This window comes from Brassica napus, chromosome C4 (genome assembly GCF_020379485.1).
Source record: "Brassica napus cultivar Da-Ae chromosome C4, Da-Ae, whole genome shotgun sequence".
Lineage (NCBI taxonomy): Eukaryota > Viridiplantae > Streptophyta > Magnoliopsida > Brassicales > Brassicaceae > Brassica > Brassica napus.
Window position 1 is genome coordinate 14135561 of NC_063447.1, and position 22635 is coordinate 14158195.

Here is a 22635-nt window from a genome sequence, read left to right on the forward strand (position 1 = left end):
ACCAATGCCATAGCAGAAGGGTCTTCAAAGATCTCAAGGCTGTAGTCACCCAAATAATTTACCTGCAGAACCATTGATGCTTGTAATGAGTTCACCACATGTAGGCTTTTCTTTTTGTAATTTGTTAATGTTTCCATAAGAGGGTGTAGTATGGTACCACTAGCTAGGGCATTAAACATGCCACCAAAAAGAAGACATTACACAAGCCAACCGTTACAATGCGATGCCAATGGTGGTACAATAAACTCAAACCAAAGTAGCAATGTTTTCACCAAGTCTACTTGTCTGTGGCGTATTTTTACCGACACTTCACTAGTCTTCTGTTTACCGTTGTCATGTGTAATCAAACGTATCGATAGACTTAACAGTAATTGAAGAAACCTGTGATTATCATAAAAAATTACCACATGTGTATATTTTTATAGCACAAAAGGTTATAAAGAAAAGCTCCATGTCATCGAATTACTGTGCCAAAATCAAGTGAAAAAGCCAATCTAAATGGAGATGGCAGCAATAGGACCCGGTATTATTTATTTCAGCGAAAGCACATGTGGACTTAGCCAAACCGTGTCTAAGCGAGTTTTCTATTCCAATGTCCTACAGTTTGGTTCAAAATATTGAAAACTAGTTCTTTTTGTAGTAAAGTCAAAGTTGAAGTTCATATATGTGTTTGTAATCGTATACAATAAACATAAGATAGTGAGACCAACAATTCACAAGTCAAACAACATCTCAAGAAGCCTATATATACGAGTCATTATCGAATTCATTCATTATACATACAAACCCAAAGCTCATTTTTGTTTTTCTTGGTCTTTCATTCAAGAAAAAGAAAAAGGAAAAAAAAAAATTGAACATGATGAAGAAACAGTTGGTCCTCGTGATCATCTTAGTTGTTATTTTCTTTGCTGTCTTGGACGCTACGCAAGTTGAAGCCATGAGGCCTTTCCCGGAGGCTGTCGATGAGATTAGTCTACTGTTGTTTCAGGCGCTGCAAAGAGGTCCGGTCTCTGGCTCTGGTCAGAACGGTTGCACCAATATTCCCCGCGGTTCAGGAAGATGCCGCCACGGCTAAAGCTGTTATACTAATCTTCTTCATCTTCATCATTCTTTGATTCGTTCTTTTTTCTCCCCACATTTGTGTGTTACGTACATAACATTACGTAATTTTATTTTTGGGTAAAGAATAGGCCAAATCTCTAAAATAGCACATTTCTAAGTTTATATCACAAAAATAGCACTCAAAAAATAAAATGACCAAAATAGCATTTTATCTTTTGAAAATTTTAATTTTTTTATTTTTCAAAATTTGAAATCTTATCCCCAAAACCTCATTTCTCAACTCTAAACTCTAAACCCTAAACCCTAAACTCTAAACCCTAAACCCTAAATACTAAACCCCACCATTTAACTCTAAACCCTAAGTTTGTGACTTTTGATAAAATATTAAGTGTTATTTTTGTGACTTTTGACCTTGAATGCTAGTTTGGGAACAAAAACTTGATTTAGTGCTATTTTTGTCTTTTTCTCTAAAGAATATTACGTAATTATACGATAGTTTTTAGACTTTTTCTCATATCATTTGAATTGTAAACGACGGAAATTCAATTAATTTATTTAAATCCTCAATGACAGTACAAACATGTTTTTTTTTTGGCTATTCACTAAGTTGGTCAAGAAAAGCCATTTGTAGAAACAAATATACTAATAATCAAAAGATTTTTCATTTTGAAAATAAAAACTTTATTGGGACTTTCGGTTTGAAAAATTTAGGTAGACAATACAGTAAATGATTCAAGTATTTGACTTTTACCGCCAAAAGAAATCACACAACACAGAAACATGCGCTATATACAGCGTCTGAAGAAAAAAAAAATGTTCTAATGGCAGTGTACTCCCACTTATACCGTTAGTCGCCGGAGGATTTCCCGTGTCTTCTTGATGACGACGACGTTACTAAAAGTCGGGCCTTAACGGCAACAAAAAAATATCACCCCTTTATGGTTTCCTGTAAAATATGAATCCTATGTGTTTTTGCTAGGGGGATTTAGGAGCACAGGATATCCACAATTTTCATCAACGATCCCGTGACAACAAAACCTGCATTGGAGTGTGAAACTTCAGATAATTAGCTTTGTTAACTGTACGTTGAGTATGCGTACATGCTACCGCAATGAACTTGGATCATTCTAATGTGGTGCAATGGCTGGAATATCATATTTTTGTGCGATGTAAGAGAGGTAGAAACAGAGCATGTTAGGCGTGTTTACCTGTGTGAAACCGCCTATGTTCTATAGCCAAGCATCAAATGCTTGTAATAACGACCCCGGATAATTCTCTGCCACCAATATTTGGTTGAGCTCCAATAATTCATCTTCATTCGTTCTTGGATGAGCCTGTAATGCAAATCACCCAGGCGTGTAAGAATTGAAAAGAACAGAGGTTTAAAAGAGCAGGTCTAAGGGAGAAGGGAAAAAGTTTGATCACCATCTAACAAGGCATCTTTTAATGCCTTGGGATATAGGACGGAAGAAAGACGGATCTCGTTGCGTATATAGTATCCCAACCTGGAAAAGAACTAGCCTTTTTTAGTAAAATGGCTCTTCATATTTGTGTCTACCGAGATCAAGAGAAGATAGAACTTTTACCTCAACCAATGCCATAGCAGAAGGGTCTTCAAAGATCTCAAGGCTATAGTCACCCAAATAATTTACCTGTAGAACCATTGATGCTTGTAATTATTCATTTGATTCTGAACAAGGTAACATATTTTAACAAATTTTAACATCATTTTCATTAAGATTCTAGATGAGTAGGTACCGCTAATTCTGTATTGACAAGAGCTTGGACGAAGTCCATCAGCTGAATTTTAGCCCACTCGGAGCAGAGAGTAGGATCATCACTGCGCGGAGGATGCCTCCATGCAGCACCAAAACGTAATTTTTCATCTGGAATGCTTCCCTTTCGTACATCAGCGGCATACCGTTGAAGCCGTAGCAAAGCTTTTTCCATTGCAGGATTAACCACAACAACCTATACAAGAAAGAAACAATGTAACAAATTAAACATAACTTTCCTGTGTACAAAGGCTGTCTTTGAGAGCAGCTGCAAGTAATCAGTTTTTTTTTTCCTTTTTTTTTTGCAAGTAATCAGTTTAAAGCGAACTTACTTGTAAATATGCCAAGTATGCATCCACAATATCTTCAAATGTACCTGCTTTGTTCCCCATCAAACTGAAGAAACGACACATACCATACAAATTACTTAGTTGCCTGAATAAGAAAATTTCTTTTCCTGTTTCCCTTTTTAGTTTGTGAAGATGAATCCACAAAGGCGGAAAAAGGAAGATAAAATAGAATAAGAAAGAAGAGGGAACCACTACCTTTGGTAATGATTACTTTGCTTAAGCGCATAAAGCTCAAATAGATGCCGAGAATTGGCTCCAAGAACATCAGCAACGATAGTCCACTATAATCCCAATATTACGTTAGAACTCTAGTATTATATACAACAATCACTTAAGTGAAAGAAACAATAAAGTGTTATCAGAAAAGACCATTTAGCCTTTCCGGTTTTATATTGTTTGAATTTAGAATGTCCCACTAATTTTCAGTTTGATGGGTTCACTAAACATCCTACGACACTTTTCTCACCTCCGAAGCACTGAAGTAATCAGGAACCATGTGTAATTTGGCTTCTTGAGGGGTCCATCCAAATGTCTACAAATGAAACAAAGCCAAAATGCAATGTAAAAGGGGTAGAATGCAGGGGGGAAAAAACATGAACTCCCAGGTTAACATTATATACCAAAATACCAATACCGTTTACACAAATGAATACATAATCCATAGTGTAGCTTCTATACCTCACGAGAGATGAAAATGTCTGGAAACCCAAAGTCAACAAAGGCTTGGTATGAGTAGTAGCTGTCATGATTCAAATTATTAGACATCAGAGAAAATGATACAGAACAAGTTCAAAAGAAGAGCATAGCTAAGAGGCAAGTTCAGAAAGGAAAATGAATATTTAGAGTATCCATAACTCAATGACATACTACAAATTGTATCAAGCTCGCATACAAGACCAAGCAATCGAATAGTAATAGCTTGCACTTATAAACCCCAAAAAGGCAACTAAAAAACAGGACCAACCTATCCGAAGTCACGAACAGGACAGGTAGACAGCGCTCATTGGCACCTAACGCTATTATCCTCCATACAAGATTGTCATGGTACATTGACGCCGAGACTGTTGAATCATCAGTCTGAATAGCACTCTTCAAGATTTCAATGTTGTTTAACACTAGCTTAGGCTGCCAAGTGAAACAAGAAACAAATTAATACTAGCTTAGGCTGCCAAGTGAAACAAGAAACAAAGACAAAAACAAAACCAAGCCCGCATTACAGAGTGAAGAAAGTAACTCTAGCTGGCAACACGTTTCTAAACAATACATCCACTGTTTAATTTACTCATAAGATCAAAGATACAATGGTACTTATCAATCCCATTACCTGGAAGAAACCAATCTCTGCAGCCTGTGACAACAACTCTATCATTAGCAAAGGCCAATCAGTACACGAATTCGCTAACGTTTTCGAAAACCCATTAGTTCTATTCATATGCGCAATGGCATTGCCCCTCCAGCCCTGCTGCATCTTTATAACCTCTTTAGCCAATCTCAACGCAAAGGCCGTCTCTCTATAGTAACTAGCCTCTTCAACAGACAAGCTACCACCGCCTTTCTCATCCAACCCAACCAACAAATCAATCTCATCGGCATTTCGTCGAACAGATAGCGCGTACACTGCCCGTTCCCACAGAAACGAAACTGAGGCTTTCTCCGGGACGGCGACTTTACATCCCTGGAGAATACGGCGGAGCGAGGTGGTGAGACCGTGCCATTTGTTCATGGTAGTGAATATCTGCTGCGAGCTTAAAGTCCCGAGCTTTATGGCTTTGTGGGTCATGGATTCGAGACAGTTCTCGAGGTGGGTTTTGCAATTGGATAGCAATGGTGGGTCAACGCTGGTCCACGACGTCCATGGGTATGATTGCTGGTGATCTGGATGGTGCTCCGTGATCGATTGTGCGAAATCGACATAGCCGGCGATGTGAGGCCCTTTGTTCCAGTCACGGAGGAGACCTGAGATCGAAAACCAATCAAAGTTATGATCTTTATGAAGAAATTGAAATTGGGTAAAGTTAGGGATTGAGAAAGAAGATAGATTTACGGTTGAGGATTAGGGTGGTTTTGCCGACGCCGCGAGGACCGTGGAGGATGAGCGGCTGAGGAACACGGTGGCGTTGGACGTGGTTGTTGAGGACGGTTTCGAGAAGTGGTCTTGGGATGATCTTCCATGGTTTGTTCACCATTTCTCTGCTTTCTCCTCCTTTTGCCTTTAGCTCGACCAGCGAGTGTGTGTGTGTGTGCGGGGGTTTATGGACACTCCCAAATCTCGGGAAAATGTTCAATCGAAACCATCGAGGGTTTAAGCGTTTAAGGATCTCTCTCGCCAAGGAAGAACCACAAACGTATCAAACCAATCTGAGCCGGCTTATAGAACCTGAACCGGTTAAGTTTCAAATTCGGTTCTTTCTACCAGATGCGAATAATATTGAACCAATTTGAACCGGTTTATGCAGCCTGAACCGGTTTGGTTTCTAATTCGGTTCTTTGTACTGTACCGATTGCGAATAATATGTGAACCAATCTGAACCGGCTTTTACAGCCTGAACCGGTTTCGTTTCTAATTTGGTTCTTTGTATTGAATGTCAACAGTATGCAAACCAATCTGAATCGGCTTATACAACCTGAACCAGTTTGGTTTCTAATTTGGTTATTTGAATCAGATGCGAATAATATGCGAACCAATCTGAACCGGTTATGTTTACAATCTTCATACTGATTAAATGATAACCAGTAAATAGCCGAAAACGTTTACTGAGTTTTATGGTAGAATCCGGTTTGTTAGACACAATCAATAATTTGTAGTAATCAAGGAATTTATTTCCTTAATTTTCAAATAGTTTCTAGATTCGGAAATTCTATAACAATGAAACACGTATTTGATTTGATACATGATATGTTACATGAACAGTTAAGCATACTAGTTCTAGTATATATAAATACAACAACGGCAAAATACAAAGGGCAAATCCTCAAAATAGCACATTTCTAAGTTTATATCACAAAAATAGCATTCAAAAACTAAAATGACCAAAATAGCACATTTCTAAGTTTATCCTTTGAAAATTTTAATTTTTTTATTTTTCAAAATTTGAAATCTTATCCCAAAACCTCATTTCTCGACTCTAAACCCTAAACCCTAAACGCTAAACTCTAAACCCTAAATCCTAAACCCTAAACCCTAAACCCTAAACTCTAAACCCTAAACCCTAAATCTTAAACCCCACCCTTTAACTCTAAACCCCACCCTTTAACTCTAAACCCTAAGTTTGTGACTTTTGATAAAACATTAAGTGCTATTTTTGTCACTTTTGACTTTGAGCACTAGTTTGGGAACAAAAACTTGACTTAGTGCTATTTTTGTCTTTTTCTCAAATATAAAAGACAAATTCAATATGTAGCCTGAATAAGAGTTGAGTATGGGGATCAAAACTCACGTGCGTGCACTCATCCGTGGCACTTGCCCGAGTCGTTAGGGAGATGTAAGCAACCGTTCCTACCAAATCCAGGAACCGAACCCATCTGCAACGACTGGAAGACGAACCGGATCTCACTATCGTTGCGGGTTCGTAACAGTCTTGTGGCTCCTACTTGTTTGGCGTGCATGGAAATCAAGAAAAGTACAATCAAAATCACTCCAAGTATAACTTGTTTCTTCATCATCATCACTTACTTCTCTAGAACTAGGAAAGGAAAGAAAGTCGACTTGTTAAGGTCTTTTTACGATTTGTATCGCCGAGTATGAGTGGCATGTAGAATATGAATATGAGATGATATATATAAAAGGTAGTTTCGTTTTTTATGGTACTTTTATTTGGGGAGAACTGGTTTTCTACATTGAACCGAGAAAATGAATATTGAAACGGATCAAACAAGTTAACACATGACACGGTTTCTGTCTTGAAAGACAAGGTTGTTTTTCTTTGGCTCTTACCGAAAGTTCGAAAGGAAATATACAGACGCGATGTAATGATTCGGTTTAAGCTGATTAGTAGAATACCGGTTTGATTTTACCGTAATTTTCTAGTGCCATCAATCTTTACCGTAAATGTAATGAACTAATGATAGGGAAATTGATATTTTTGCGTAATTGCCTGATGATTTTAAGGAGTTGTGGAGTGTATCAATTCAATACACTCCTATCATTAATTGATTTTAAAGGGGTGTATTGAACTAATGATTTTAAGGAGTTTTGGATTGTATTGGTGGGATTTAGGTGATTTTTGGAGTTATTTGAGTGATTTTAGTTAAAATTTAAAAATGAAAATAAAATCAATAGGTGATTTGGTAAACTATTTTTAAAAAGTTTCAGAGTTATTTAGGTGATTTGCTTAATCTTTCTATCAATGCATTTATTTTTGCCACACATATCCTGTAATCAAACTTGTACTCATAAATATCACATAGCTTATATTTCTCGTGTTTTGCCTGCAAAAAGAAATGATTGGAGAAGTAAAACTAAGGACAAATAGTGGAAGAGAGAGAGTCAAAAGTTGAAAATTTTCTTTTGTGTTCTTCGGTTATTAAACCAAAATTTGATTTGTCTCGGAGCTAAACCCAATTCTCTGCTAAGTTTCATCCTCTGTTTTTCATTTGTTGACACTCATTGAAAGCTCTGCAAACAAAAACAATACCACGAGAGAACAACTTGGACACAGATTCAACTGTTGTAAAAGCTTAAACATGCTACAGAAAGATACTTCTAAACAAAATAATCAAATACGGTACACGGCTGATATATTTGCTCACTGATTCATCTCATACCAAAACTTCTTATCCACTAGCTTTACATGTGCTCAAGTGGTGAGCCATCAAGAAGAAGCGCCTTATACATTGTCATGTTTTAGTGGAATATGCTGGTGGTACTAGGCTAGGCTGTCTCAGTCTACACTTGGACTGTATCTCAGGTCTTTGTGTTTAAACCACTGAATTATGGAAACATCCGCCGGTGGAAAAACGGCAAGCGCCACTTGAAGGTAAACTAACTACACCTTATATTCCTCATTCTATGACACGAACCTCTGAGTTTATGCATTTACTTTGACAAATGTACTAATATATAAAAGATGTCCAACTCTAATTAGTACGAAAACTTTTGGGAATGAGTCCAAAAGTAAATTCATGCGGGCCAGCCAATTAGACCCAAAGTGGACAATATCGTACTAATCGGATAATATTGAGTTGGAGATGAGATTTCACAATCCCAACAATTGGTATAGAGCGGTTGACGAGAAATCTGCAAGAAGACCAAAATACCATTCGAATAGGAATTTGACTCTTCAAGGTGGAAAGAGAGGTTCAACAGAGATTAGTCAGAAGATCGTGGAATTGTGGGAAGAGCATCCTCAAAGCAACTCAAAGTAACCTTGTGACTAAGGGTGTCGAATGTCGAAGATGCGACAAGGCATCGAGATGATTCGCTAGAGGAAAGAGCAGAAGGTGTGTGGTCCTTAGCTTGAGGGGGAGAATGAGAGATGTCAATCCAAGTCCCACATTGGAAGTTTAGACAAGGAGTGTCTAATATATAAAGAGATGTCCAACTCTAATTAGTACGAGGCCTTTTGGGAATGAGCCCAAAAGTAAATCCATGCGGGCCAGCTAATTAGGTCCAAAGTGGACAATATCGTACTAATCGGATAATATAGAGTTGGCATGCGATTTCACAATCCCAACACACTTGGCCTGGAAGAACAGTATGATAATAAGTAGGAATCTTACTGATCAGAACTTGCTCACACTAGTGACGGGGAAAGTACGTTTTAACATAGAAAGGGTGATTGAACTAGTTTCAACTTTGACCTGTTTGTTGGTTCCTTTTTTAGCTAGATAGATAAAATTGTAAGCAAAGCTGTATGTGCAATACCTTCTCTGTTGTTTTGAAATCTTGTCTGGGTTTCGCCTGACAGGTTGACAAATGTTGTGTGTAATGTATATGTTACTTATGCAGTCAAAGAAAATCAAAGCGTAGTAGACAGCCTGGGCTAGTACCACCACTCCACCAGCATATGCCAAAGTCATGAAGAAACTCAACTTTTGCAATTGAGAGATACATGTCGATCTCCATGGATGAAGTGTTTAAAGGTTTGATTTTTTGTATCTGCCCATGGACCAGAGAGACAAAGCTGCAAGTCATATGCGTAACAGTCGTCTCAAGGGTTTGATGGATGCAAAGTAGCCGTCAATTTTCTTTTGTATATATTTTCTTTTTCATCATATTAGATAGATGTTTTATTTTTATTCTGAAATCTCTCAAGATAACACATGTAGAGGTAGGAGTTTTACACCGATACTTTTTAACTGGAATGAATGCAAAATATCCCAAAATCACATTCCTAGCTTTTTATTTCAAAATAATGTTTACTTTTCAATAACAATGAATTTAATATAAGTTTTGTACATGGTTAATTGAATAACAGGACATTTGCAAGTGTTTCTAAAGATTTACATAAATTTCATGTTCAATAACAAGTGATTTGAAAATAATTTTTAAAATCCTTAGTTTAATAATAGGGGATTTTAAAACAACCCCAAAACCTCTTAAAATCATAGTTTCAATACATCCCCCTTAGTCGTAAGTCGTAACTCAAATATATACAGGCTGGTAGCGTAACCGAGTTAAAACTATGTATGTTTTAGTTCTTTTACCGGTTGGGAACAATCGGTTCAATAGGATTCAATGATATCCCCTTAGTATTAAAATAAAAGCATTATTGGAGACTAGCCTTATGCTCATGTATTATTAACAAAAATGTCATTTCCTAGGTGACAACACCATATTCATTCTCACCCTATCTAATTAGTTGCCCTCTCTTTACTAGACTTGTTACATTCTTTGCCAGTATTCATTAATTGTAGCTTAGCATAATGTTTTGTTCACATGAATATATAACGTGTTTGTTAACGTGTTTTCCTCTGAGTTATTACCGGTTTGTGTTTTGCTGTGTACTCTTTTCAAACTAAGTATAGCTCGCGAAAGTTATATGATATTTATATCACCCACATTCGTGATACTTGATTGAAGTACGTGCACAAATAAAAGTTGGAACATGAGAACTGTAGCTAAAACTAATGAATTTCAACCGAGAAAACATAGTTTAGTAAAACCAGGGATGTTCATTTGGCTGAGGTTGATTATGCAGAACTGTGACTAATTTGTTTGATTATGCTTTTTGTTTATAATTATGAAAGGAAACTGTTTTGGAATATTTTTAAGATATAAAAATGTGTATATCAGTCTATATGACTACACATTGTTATGCAATTCAAAGAAAACTATACCCTGATCCGCGCGCCAGCGCCGATTTGAATTTTCGGTTTTTGGTTATTTATTTAACTAAATAATGTATTTGTAATATTTGATGTATTATATTCACCATGTAAATAATTTTTTTGGCATCTTAAACCATCTATTTACGATGAATATTTGATATCATATAAAAAATTGAACAAATAGACGTAATTAGAGAATTGTAGACGATATATAAAAACAATGGTTATTAATGTAAAATATGAAGAAATATTATATTATGACTTAGTATGGCATAAAAGATTATAAATTAGTTATACATGTTTAAATAAAATAAAATGATTTTTAAACTTCTATGAAAAATTTAACATATAAAAAAGGGCGATGAATTAGTCATCAAGTTGTAAATAATTTCATAATTTTATTAATAATAAATTATTTATAGTCTCTGTTTTTCGTCAAGATAATTATTAAATGTCCATAACATTAATATGTTAAAAGACCATATTATGAAAGCTCATGTTGTAACCGTTTTTTTCCGGGAAGTGTAACAAAAAAAATTACATTTAACTCTTCATTTTGTTTAAGTTTGTGTCGGTAAAAGATTTAAAAAAAAATCTTTCTATCTTTTTCAATGTTCAATTTGAAACTTATTATGCGGAAATCATACGCAAATATAGGCAATTGGTTGGAATCTCTATATCTTTATATTCTTATAAATTTTAAATTTATTGTTTCCTCTTCTGTAAGCAAATCAATTACCGAAGTAATAGATCAATTGGTTGGAATCAAATCTATTCTTATAATTAGTGTAATTATGGTTACAGTTTCTATATTTAATATGTACATTAAAGATACGACATTGAAGATATTATGTTTTGATTAATAGAAGATATTGGATTTTGAGTTTGTATTTATTGATTTGTTTTTTATAAAGCTTAGAAATTCAATGGGATGATTGGTTAGTTGATACATCCTATAAAGAAAACGAAAACTATAGGTGGTTTGAATATTGTACATCGATCGATGCATGATGTAAGTTGACTATATAAAACTTGAACATGATCATTTCAAACTAAAGTATAGGTAGGTTATATGCATTTGTTATATTGTAGTTAATATATTTTAAATATTACATAAGTCAAGTGATTCACGTTTTCGTAGAAATAAAATTCAAGTTTATTATTGGATCGTACTCGTACGTAATAAGCTATGTTAAATATGATGTATTTTTAGGTTCATTTAATGACATTAAGTTTAAATTTTATTAAGAAAAACTCATTAGTTCAACTGGAAAAGACAAGCATTAAAATAGGTAGGTTTATTTAATGACATTAAGTTTAAATTTGATTTAAAAAAACTCATTAATTTAACTGGAAAAGACAAGCATTAAAATAGGTAGTTTAATTTAATTCTCAGTGACATAGAAGTAAATAAGTTAGAAAACTTAGGGGTATTTTTTAATGAGTACTTCTCTTTTATTAATAGAGATTTAGTGTGATGTCCTCCAACGTTTTCGGTTAAATGTTGTTAAGTTTCGAATTTGTACTTTACTTTTACGTAATCATATTTAGAAGTTAATTTAATGATGTTAAGTTTATATTTGAATAAGGAAAACACATTAATCTAACTGAAAAAGACAAGCATCAAAATAGGAAATTCAATTTAATTGTCAGTGGCATGGAAGTGTAATTAACTTTAAAAATTAATGAGTATTTTTTAATGGGTACTTCTCTTTTAATAATAGAGATAATTTTTAAAAACATAGTCATTCTTAAATATTTTTTGAATAAATAAATATTTTTTAATTTAATCAACTGAAAATAATATCCGTACAATTGTGTGAGTCAAATTCTAGTTTTATTCATGCATGTTATATATTAGTGCTGTATGTTTTAGGTAACATTTTAATGATGCACGTTTTTTAAAATCTCCATTATTAAAATTATGCACGTAAGGATAACTCATGAGTTTTTTTTGTTGATTAAATGACATTATGTCCAAATTTATTTAAGGATATTTCATTAAGGTAACTGAAAAAGACAAACAATATAATATAAAGTTTAAATTTATTTAAGCATATTTCATTAATGTAACTGAAAAGACAAGTAATAAATTATGCAGTTTTATTCGTTTTAGGATATTTCATAAATGCAGCTGCAAAAGACAAGTAAGAAAATAGGGAGTTTAATTAATGAATTAAAAACATTTTCAAATGAGTACTTCTCTTTTAATAATATAGATGACATAAGTAAATACGGTGTATCAACGTCTAACCACAAATACCTTTTTTTTAAGATATAAAACAAATACATGGCGATTGTGCTTTAGTATCACACTTAGAGAATGTTATTGCTTCCTAAACACATGGTGATTGTCAATCATGTCATTATGAATGGGAGAATCTGTTATAAATTGTCTTAAAACTTATAAGAAACTTTATTTGTTTCTTAATTTCCTTTGTTTTTAAATATTTAAAATGATACTCAACAATGGTGCATGTGAGTATTAGTTTCAAAATATTTTCTAATTATTGCATGATTGAAACAAATCCCCTATATATTAATTAGGAAACATTTGAAAAATTAGAACCTTAAATTTGTATTAATTAAAAAAAACCTCAAATCCTATGTGGCACTCTAAATGCCTTCTAAATTTTATTTCAAAGAATTCTAGAGCATCTAATATAAAATATAGTTTAATCTAATGGTGTCACATTATTCCATAATTATATAACACTAGAGAACACTATATTAACCTAAAATATAAGAAGTGTGTATTATTTCCTTAAATAAAAGCTACAGAATTACCAAATATGATTAACATATATATAGCAATTAATGGTTATGAATAATAAAGATTTGATAACAATTTTTGCATCTTTCTTCATTTTTGTTTAAATTTATATTATTAAAAAAAAATTAAACAATCACATTAACCATATAATAAAAAATTAGATTTTTTCTTATATGTTATATTTTGAATTTTTTAAAATGACTTTAAATTACAAAAATGAGGAAATCTTATATGTTATATATTTTTTTTAAAACGACTTTAAAATACAAAAATGAGGACACCTTATATGTTATATTTTTCTTATATATTTGAATTTTCTTATATGTTATATTTTGAAATTTTTTAAAACGACTTAAATTACAAAAATGTAAGTTTTCCTTAAGTATACGACTAAAAACATTAAAATGACATGTATCAATTCGATGGTTGATTTGAAAGCTTTCAAAACCATATGGAAGATAAAAGTCAAAATACTTTAACTGTGAAAACACTTTAACTGTGAAAACAATACTGTTCACATTTTTCAAGAATGTGTTCGAGAAAAAAATAAGGTTTTTATGTCATAATTTGTTTAATGTCCACTAGAGAACATTATATTAACCTAAAATATAAGAAGTGTGTATTCTTTCCTTAAATAAAAGCTACAGAATTACCTAATATGATTTACATATATATGACAATTAATGATTATGAATAATAAAGATTTGATAACAATTTTTGCATCTTTCTTCATTTTTGTTTAATTTTATATTATTAAAAAAAATTAGAACCTTAATTTTGTATTAATTAAAAAAAACCCAAATCCTAGGTGGCACTCTAAATGTCTTCTAAATTCCATTTCAAAGAATTCTAGAGCATCTAATATAAAATATAGTTTAATCTAATGGTGTCGCATTATTCCATAATTATATAACACTAGAGAACATTATATTAACCTAAAATATAAGAAGTGGGTATTATTTCCTTAAATAAAAGCAACGGAATTACCTAATATGATTTACATATATATGATGATTAATGATTATGAATAATAAAGATTTGATAACAATTTTTTCATCCTTCTTCATTTTGTTTAATTTTATATTATTAAAAAAATAAACAATCACATTAACCATATAATAAAAATTAGATTTTTTCTTATATGTTATATTTGAAATTTTTTAAAATGACATTAAATTACAAAAATGAGAAAACCTTATATGTTATATTATTTTAAAAAAAATGACTTTAAAATACAAAAATGAAGACACCTTATATGTTATATTTTTCTTATATATTAAATTTTTTCTTATATGTTATATTTTGAATTTTTTAAAACGAATTTAAATTACAAAAATGTAAGTTTTCCTTAAGTATACGACTAAAAACATTAAAATGACATGTATCAATTCGATGGTTGATTTGAAAGCTTTCAAAACCATGTGGAAGATAAAAGTTAAAATAATTCAACTGTGAAAACAATACTGTTCACTTTTTTCAAGAATGTGTTCGATGGAAAAAATAAGGTTTTTATGTCATAATTTGTTTAATGTCTAATCCGATCAACCCATGATGTATTAATTATAGTTTTGTTCCATTATTTTTAATAAAAATTGATCTGGTCCATCAGAAATAAATTATATAATAACAACAAAAAATATTGTATATATATTAATAAAATTATCAAATATATATAAAAAATTATCGATAATATATAGAAATAAACTCACTCTGCGCAAGGCGCAAGTCTTATCCTAGTATTGCCTTAATTCTGGAACTAATTTAATACGCGATTAAAAAAAGGTATTACGTGATTGAAAAAAATAAGGTACTACTCGATTAATATATTCTTAACATTCAATTATGGCATTTATTCCCTTTCTATAACTTTCCAAAAATCGTAAGGGCATCGTCAATTAGCATTACTTGCATAACAATTGATACTAGGTAGTAATCCGCGCCTTGCGCAGGATGAGATGATTAAATTTGGACTTTGCGAGATTAAAAAACATTAAATCTGATTAATTTGGATATTAGTTTGTTTTGGATTGATAGTTTCGGGTGTTAATGAGGAGGATATAGATTGGTCATTTTATGTAGTAATTATATAAAAACTACAAAGAAGTCTGTAAGAATCAGAAAACTATTTTAAATCAAAACCCCCAATTCCATTATAATAAGTATGCGTATCTCATTCTTTCAAATACAAAGAATGGTCTCAATATAAATAGGTATTGTAAAAATAAATTCAAAGGAAAAGTAAGATTGAATAACTTCAAGACTTCAGAAATCGATGCTTGGAATCCTGCAATAAAAAAATTTCAATATCTTAGGAATAACCAATGGATATATTTTATATATATTACGCATATAAAATAACAAACTTAGAATGCTATGCTTACTGAGATTTGAAGAACTGAATCTCTGGGATGTTAGAATCAAATAAAATATCAGAACCACCTTCCATGTTTGTAACATAATTGAAACCACCTATAAAGTAATATCGACAATAAGAACACAAACCCAAAAAATCTGAATATAAAATTAAAGATTGCAAATAAATATACTATACCTTCTCTCCACTCAATTCGCCAACCTTAAAACAGTTACTACAACATCTGCAGTATTAGCACGCCAAAATGCATTTAAACGAAGGGCTAGAGCTCCATAAGCAACACACTGTATATGAGTGTACCTGATAATATCGGGAAAGTTATCAGTCAATATTACTTCCACAGCCATGGTCGTATTTAAAATTAACAGATGTATCAAATGAAAAGTATAAACCCGAGATTTATTAAGGAGAACTCCAACGAATACATAATTGAGTTATAAATGTTAGCAGGTTGAGCTAGCTTAGTAGCTATAAGATCTTCAGCCATGGGTGGATTAAGTTCGACAGCAGAGACATTGTATGCATTGGATATGCTGCGCTCATCTGTTAAAGTAAACAATGTATTCAGTTGTATATAGTAAAAGGCCCTATGATAGAACTGACGTTGACAATATAAGTTACAAATAAATAATATAAAGCCAAACTTGCCTTTCTAAACTTTGATCTTCCCAAATCTGATGACACAGATAATAGCATGCTCCCTACGCATTTGGATAGCTTCCATCACATCCATTGCAAAACTTCCCCATAACACCGTCTGTAGACGCTCATCACTATAAAAAGATGGGCTTAGTTTGATATAAAATAAACCAAGGACAGTCGAACCAATATACAAATATAATCGTGATATTATTACGCTGAATTTCGTAGTTCCAAGGCCATCTTGTTTGTATCTTTCCCATTGACTGAGACAACGTCAATCGGGGATACTTCAACAATTTTCTCAATGACATCTGTAGAAAGTATTAAACAGATTATAAAGATAGTTAATGCTTTATAACAAAGATAATAGGGAATAAATACAATTCTATTTAAAAACTACTCACCAACCAATTAGTCCGAATTGAGTGACCCATCAAGAATATCACGGTAGTTTGCAGGATCAAACCCGGAAACCTCACAAGGAAAATCGCAATCTCTAACACGTGTGGTTTCAAGGAAAGAGATCTTGTATTGATGGTTAGTAGTTCGGTATGAACCACATGACTGTCCCACTGAGAAGTTGATGAATATCTTTGAACTACCTTCTGACAGCTGTGGATCAAATTGATTAACCAAATCCTTCTTCACAGACGCACGAATCTTCACGCCCTGAAAAAAACATTGGCAGTAAAAGGATAATTAGAATTATGCTTTTATAAAAAAAAATAGGTTTATATCAGGGTGAGAATAAATATGAAGAAACTAACGTTTGAGTCGACCACAACCATCTCAATTGTCAAGCCCTCCTGCAGCGGAGTACTGCTTCCAAAGTCGAATGATCCTCACCCTGATCTTCCACATTGTTTTGAAAGAAGCCATAAGTTTGAGGTCAGACACACTGCTGAAAGAAGCCATAAGTTTTCTAGGAAAAATGGTATAAAGAACGTATAGATAAGCTGTTGTTGTGTTATATTGTGGATGGCCTTAGGGCCCTTTATATAGTTTAGAAGTCGTACAAAAGAATAGGTATTAGGGGATCTTTTGTGATCACTATTAATTAGCCTTGGGGAAAAAGAAACGAAATTACCGTGTACAATACTTTAAGAAAGTTTCATTTTTCGAATATTTGCCGAGATTTATTTAATTACATCAACCCAATTTACTTTTAATAGTAAATGAACATATATATTGATTTCCTTCCCTCGTTCGTACACTACAAGAAAACAGCGGCATACTGAAGAAAAAAATCGTCGGTATGTCGTCGGAATAACGTTATTCCGACGACATACCGACGAAAAAAGTCCTCGGAAATAACTTCTCGGAAATTCATCTTTCCTCGGAAATCCCTCGGAAATTTCCGACGGAATTCCGAGGAAACCATATTTCCTCGGAATTTCCGAGGACCACAAGTTCGTCGGAAATTCCTCGGAATATTCCGAGGAAGATGTCGTCGGAATATTCCGAGGGATAAACTTCCTCGGAATATTTCCAAAATTAAAAAAAAATATTATAAATTTATTTTTTTAAATTGAAATTCGAAAATATAAAATTAAAATTGAAATAGAAAACATATTTAAAATACAAAAAATAATAAAATAGTTTTTATAAATAAAAAAATGTTTTATAAATACAAAATTAGTTTTAATAAATATGAAATCATCTTTTTATAAATACAAAATAGTTTTTATAAATACAAAAAATAATAAAATAGTGTTTATAAATAAAAAAATGTTTTATAAATACAAAATTAGTTTTATAAATATAAAGTTTTTTATAGATATGAAATCATCTTTTTATAAATACAAAATAGTTTTTATAAATACAAAAAATAATAAAATAGTGTTTATAAATTAAAAAAATATTTTATAAATACAAAATTAATTTTAAAATATGAAATCATCTTTTATAAATCTAAAAATCGAATTTATATACAAAGAACGGTTTGTATATTTAAAAATAGTTTTTATAAATAAAAAAATAAAAAAATAGTGTTTATAAATCAAAAAAATGTTTTATAAATACAAAATTAGTTTTAATAAATATAAATATTTTTATAAATATGAAATCATGTTTTATAAATCCAAAAATCGAATTTATATACAAAAAACGTTTTGTAAAATTGAATTTATATAGAAAAAACGTTTTGTAAATACAAAAATAATGAACAATTTATAAAAAAAAAGTTCTAAATCAATTCAACACAACCAAATTACAATTTTAAACCTATTACAGAACAAATCACAATCCTACCCAATCACCCTAACAAAAATCTATCAAAAACCTTTTAAAATCATCAAATCTACTTAAAAACCTAACAAATAGGACCTAAGAGAGTGAGATAGGGTCCTTAGATGATTTGTAAGGGAATGGAAAGGATTCGCCGGAGAGTTCGTCGCGAGAGAAGGTGGAGAACGCCAGAAGGAGAGAGAGATCGCCGGAGAGGAAGAAGAGAAAAATGGGGAAGAAGATGCGTTTGGAGTTTATAAAACCTTGGGTCCGACGGATATTTTCCGTCGGAATTCCCTCAGTATTTTCAATTTCAATTTTCCCAAAATATTTGGCGGCTTGTTTGCCCGGTTAAATGAAAATATTCCGAGGAAATTCCGACGGCCACTTAATTATCCGTCGGAATTTCCTTAGAATATTTTTATTAATTCGAGGAAAAAGAATATCATGTGCATGTATTTCTATTAATTTATATTGTTCCTCGGAATTTTCTCGGAATATTCCGAGGAAATACCGAGGAACTAGTGTTTGAGGTTTCAAAACATCAATTTTTTTTGCCGTATTTCATTTAATTTCTTATACAATTGTAATGCATACCATTGAGGATTCTTTGTATAGATGAGCATAAACCATGAAATAACAAATTTCAAAATGAATTGTAAGTATTCCCTTTACCGTTCATTAAAGTGTATAAGTGTTTCTCTTATGTTGTGGGGATTTCGTTCATACAATCGGAAAAGTGTTTATTATAGGGTAAGGAACAAATTTTTGACTTCATAATGAACGTAAGACACTTAATAAGGGTTATATAGGTGTTATTCAAACCGCAAAAACGTTGTTTTCGGTTTAAAAACCATATTTCCTCGAAATTTCCTCGGAATATTCTGAGGGAATTCCGAGGAAACCCTTTTCTTCCTCGGAATTTCCTTGGAATATTCCGAAGAAATTCCGATGAACTAGTGTTTGGGGTTTCAAAACGTCAATTTTTTTAAACGGATCGATCGATGGATATATGTTCAAAAACGCATCGATCGATCACTAAGATGGACCAAAGCTTAACAATGTGATCGATCGATGAGATTATCCCATCGATCGATCGAGGATATCAAGTGTTCCTCGGAATTTCCTCGGAATATTCCGAGGAAATTCCGAGGAACTAGTGTTTGGGGTTTCAAAATCTCGAATGTTTTTTTATAAACGGATCGATCGATGGATATATGTCCAAAAACGCATCGATCGATCACGAAGATGGACCAAACGTAACAATGTGATCGATCGATGGGATTATCCCATCGATCGATCGAGGATATCAAGTGTTCCTCGGAATTTCCTCGGAATATTCCGACGAAATTCCGAGGAACTAGTGTTTGGGGTTTCAAAATCTCGAATGTTTTTTTATAAACGGATCGATCGATGGATTTATGTCCAAAAACGCATCGATCGATCACTAAGATGGACCAAAGCGTAACAATGTGATCGATCGATGGGTATATGTCCAAAAACGCATCGATCGATCACTAGTTCGTCGGAATTTCCTCGGAATATTCCGACGGATTGATGTTTCCTCGGAATTCCGTCGGTATATTCCGAGGAAATTCCTCGGGAAATTCCGAGGATTTCATTTTCCGTCGGAATTTCCGTCAGAATACCGTTGTTTTCTTGTTGTGGTAGGATATATTTCTTGCTTAAGAAAGTCAAGTTATATTAACTCTATGCAATCCTGCAAAAAAACGTGATATTATATATGAACAGTCATTAATGTTAAAATATACACTTGTCTATTTAATAAGTGGTCTGTGAAAATGAAATATAGTGTAAGCGACCTTAACATTCCATTTGTCGTGAATCATACACATACATATTGACATATTTTGTAGAAAAGGTTTATATCTTTACAAATTAAATGTTCATAGCTTGTAGAACAGGCAAACGTGATGTATATGTAAAGTCAATTAGCTTGTAGAAGAGTCAAACATGATATAGTTAACTGACGTATTATTATATGATGGTTAACATGATTTAGTTTATAAAGATGTATAAATTAGTACAAAATATACCAGTAAACGATTAAGAAAAGAGCCTTTATATAAATGTACAACAAATAACCCTACAGTACATAAAACGCTTCAGACAAAAAAATAGATAAACGAAAACAAAAAATCTTAAGATTATGAATCAAAAAAATATAATAAGAATAAAACAAAGGCATCTTTTCCGGATAAAGACACGCATCATATAACTCTTCAGCCACTTTTTTCAGTCTTCGCTTTCTTGATCGTTACCGATGGACCATGATTGTTAGCAGAACTCTGGTAAAAGGCTGGCTCTATTCTTTCGATGGGGGATCCTTCACGTTTAACAGGAGCCTTCACATTAGATGTAGAGTCCACAGAAGAACTTTCGGTTACCAGCACACAACCCTGAAAAACCCGAATTGTTATTTAAACCTTAAAAACTTCGGCATATTCAAACATAGTTAGTTGAGTTCAATCCATATATTACCTCTTGCTCTTCGAACCGATGAGAAAAATCAGGGTAGAACGTATTCGAACCTACCTAATAATAAAAAGTTTAAAGTTTTCAACGTTTCCAAAATCAATATATAAAGAATCAGATAGATATTAAAAATACATGTACCTTAGGATATGAGGACACGTCAAACTCGTTTAGCATATATGGGCTGGTGATAATCTTTTGCATGTGAAGTCCATTGCATGTACCTTAGGATACTTTGATTGTCCAGCTCGTAAGTGTATCGCACCTTGATGTGAAATCGAAGGTACTATTTAGGTACTTTGCATGTACCTAATAATCATATCCTTTGGGTTGTAATCTAAAGACATTCTATATAAAAATTGGACGGTTAATATTTTCTAACATGTTTGCATGGATCTGCATCCAAACTTTTAAAGAGCCGTGTTTTGAGGAGGATCTCAATCACACCACTTATGCATATGCGCTCGAAAAATAATTTCCGAAACCGCATTGATCTTACCAACCAAAAATATATGTTAACATCAAAACCTTTAACATCAAAACCATTTTAAACAAATTGAGATCCTCCTCAAAACGGAGATGAGAACGCATGAGAACGCATGCGAGTCTGTTTATCACAGCCATCATCTGTTTCTTGGCCTTGCTCTCTATCACCACCACCGACGTCTGAACCACCACAACTGCCAAGGAGATGAAGAGTGCGATGAAGTCAAAGATGAAGAATATTATGAATGGTGTCGTTGATGCAATGTTGGCTTCTCCTAATGAATGTCCATCTGGAAGGTTGCTTGTGTCTTCTACGTACTGCCCCGGGACAGTGAAGATAGCTGCGAACGCCACGGTAGCTATCAGCACGGCGACGACAGTGGTTGAGTTGATCGCATTGTTGAGACCTTCCGTGTGCATTTTGTTGAGCTGTTTTGCGATTCCTTGAACGCGTCTTCTGGTCTGGCGCGTATGCTCAAGCTGATTATGAACCTCATGCTTGATATCGCTCACCGTCTGTTTCAGTTCACGAGCAGGGTTAGTAGTCCCTGAGGGCTTAATGGTCTTGGCGCTGGGGACGCCGTGCTTCTGCAAGATGAGAGCCACCTCTGGATTCCCAACCTTCTCCGCTGTGTCGAGCGCCATTTCGCCTGTTCTGTTAACAGCTTTTGTGTCTGTTATGTTGTTGTCTAGCAGCAATTTGACGATATGTGATCTGCCTTTTCTATCTGCGATGTGCAGCGCAGTGTTTCCCTTTGTGTCTGCTATATTGATAGATGATCTATCCGCATTGATAAGCTCCTCTACGACCTCCACGTTTGTTCCTTTGGCTGCTATGTGAAGCGCCGTTTGGCCTTTCTTGTCCATCCTTATTGCGATAGCTGGCTCTGATGCTAATAGAGCCTTGACGACCTTCACGTGACCGTTTCTTGACGCAGAGTGTAACGCGGGTTATTACCGTAGCAAGCATATATACCTTACATAGAACGGCACGCAACAAGCTATTGCTCACAAGCTAATTCCCTATGCCTCTTACGTAGTCATCGAACACGAACACATCACGTACAGTTGGAGAATTGGAGAACCAACATAAGCACTTAAGAAAATAACACCCGGTTTACGTGAATTTATGTTTCAGAAGGGCCACAAAAATTATGGAAAGTTTTGTTTGCATTTAAAGCT

At 33.3% G+C, this 22635-nt stretch overlaps 3 protein-coding genes across 3 annotated transcripts; 1 reads left to right on the top strand and 2 right to left on the bottom strand.

The window, feature by feature from the left end:
- On the top strand, nucleotides 1–1305 carry LOC106387355. Its single transcript, XM_048754470.1, has one exon. It carries the CDS (start codon nucleotides 857–859, stop codon nucleotides 1073–1075), a length of 219 nt encoding a protein of 72 aa, XP_048610427.1. The 5' UTR covers nucleotides 1–856; the 3' UTR covers nucleotides 1076–1305.
- Nucleotides 1306–1726: 421 nt separating this feature from the next.
- Nucleotides 1727–5529, bottom strand: LOC106387310. The gene is made up of 12 exons (XM_013827139.3): nucleotides 5232–5529; nucleotides 4512–5143; nucleotides 4152–4312; nucleotides 3866–3926; nucleotides 3654–3719; nucleotides 3383–3468; nucleotides 3170–3233; nucleotides 2821–3033; nucleotides 2649–2714; nucleotides 2488–2567; nucleotides 2271–2396; nucleotides 1727–2100 (listed from the first exon to the last, which is right to left on the bottom strand). The coding sequence occupies exons 1-11, from the start codon at nucleotides 5371–5373 to the stop codon at nucleotides 2285–2287; spliced, it is 1683 nt and encodes a 560-aa protein (XP_013682593.1). The 5' UTR covers nucleotides 5374–5529; the 3' UTR covers nucleotides 1727–2100; nucleotides 2271–2284.
- A 14615-nt stretch (nucleotides 5530–20144) lies between these two features.
- LOC125585807 (ankyrin repeat-containing protein At5g02620-like) lies at nucleotides 20145–22404 on the bottom strand (the record flags this gene model as incomplete). The annotated part of the gene is made up of 1 exon (XM_048755501.1): nucleotides 20145–22404. A coding segment is annotated over one exon (942 nt), but the record flags the coding sequence as incomplete, so codon positions are not given.
- Nucleotides 22405–22635: the final 231 nt, after the last annotated feature.

Excerpts from the sequence above, each read along its gene's own strand:
- LOC106387355 (XM_048754470.1), top strand. The coding sequence starts at position 857 with ATGATGAAGAAACAGTTGGTCCTCGTGATCATCTTAGTTGTTATTTTC.
- LOC106387310 (XM_013827139.3), bottom strand. The coding sequence starts at position 5,373 with ATGGTGAACAAACCATGGAAGATCATCCCAAGACCACTTCTCGAAACC. Across the intron at positions 4,313-4,511 it reads CAGAGATTGGTTTCTTCCAG|CCTAAGCTAGTGTTAAACAA; the intron begins GTAATGGGATTG and ends TTCACTTGGCAG. Across the intron at positions 3,927-4,151 it reads CTGTTCGTGACTTCGGATAG|CTACTACTCATACCAAGCCT; the intron begins GTTGGTCCTGTT and ends GAATCATGACAG.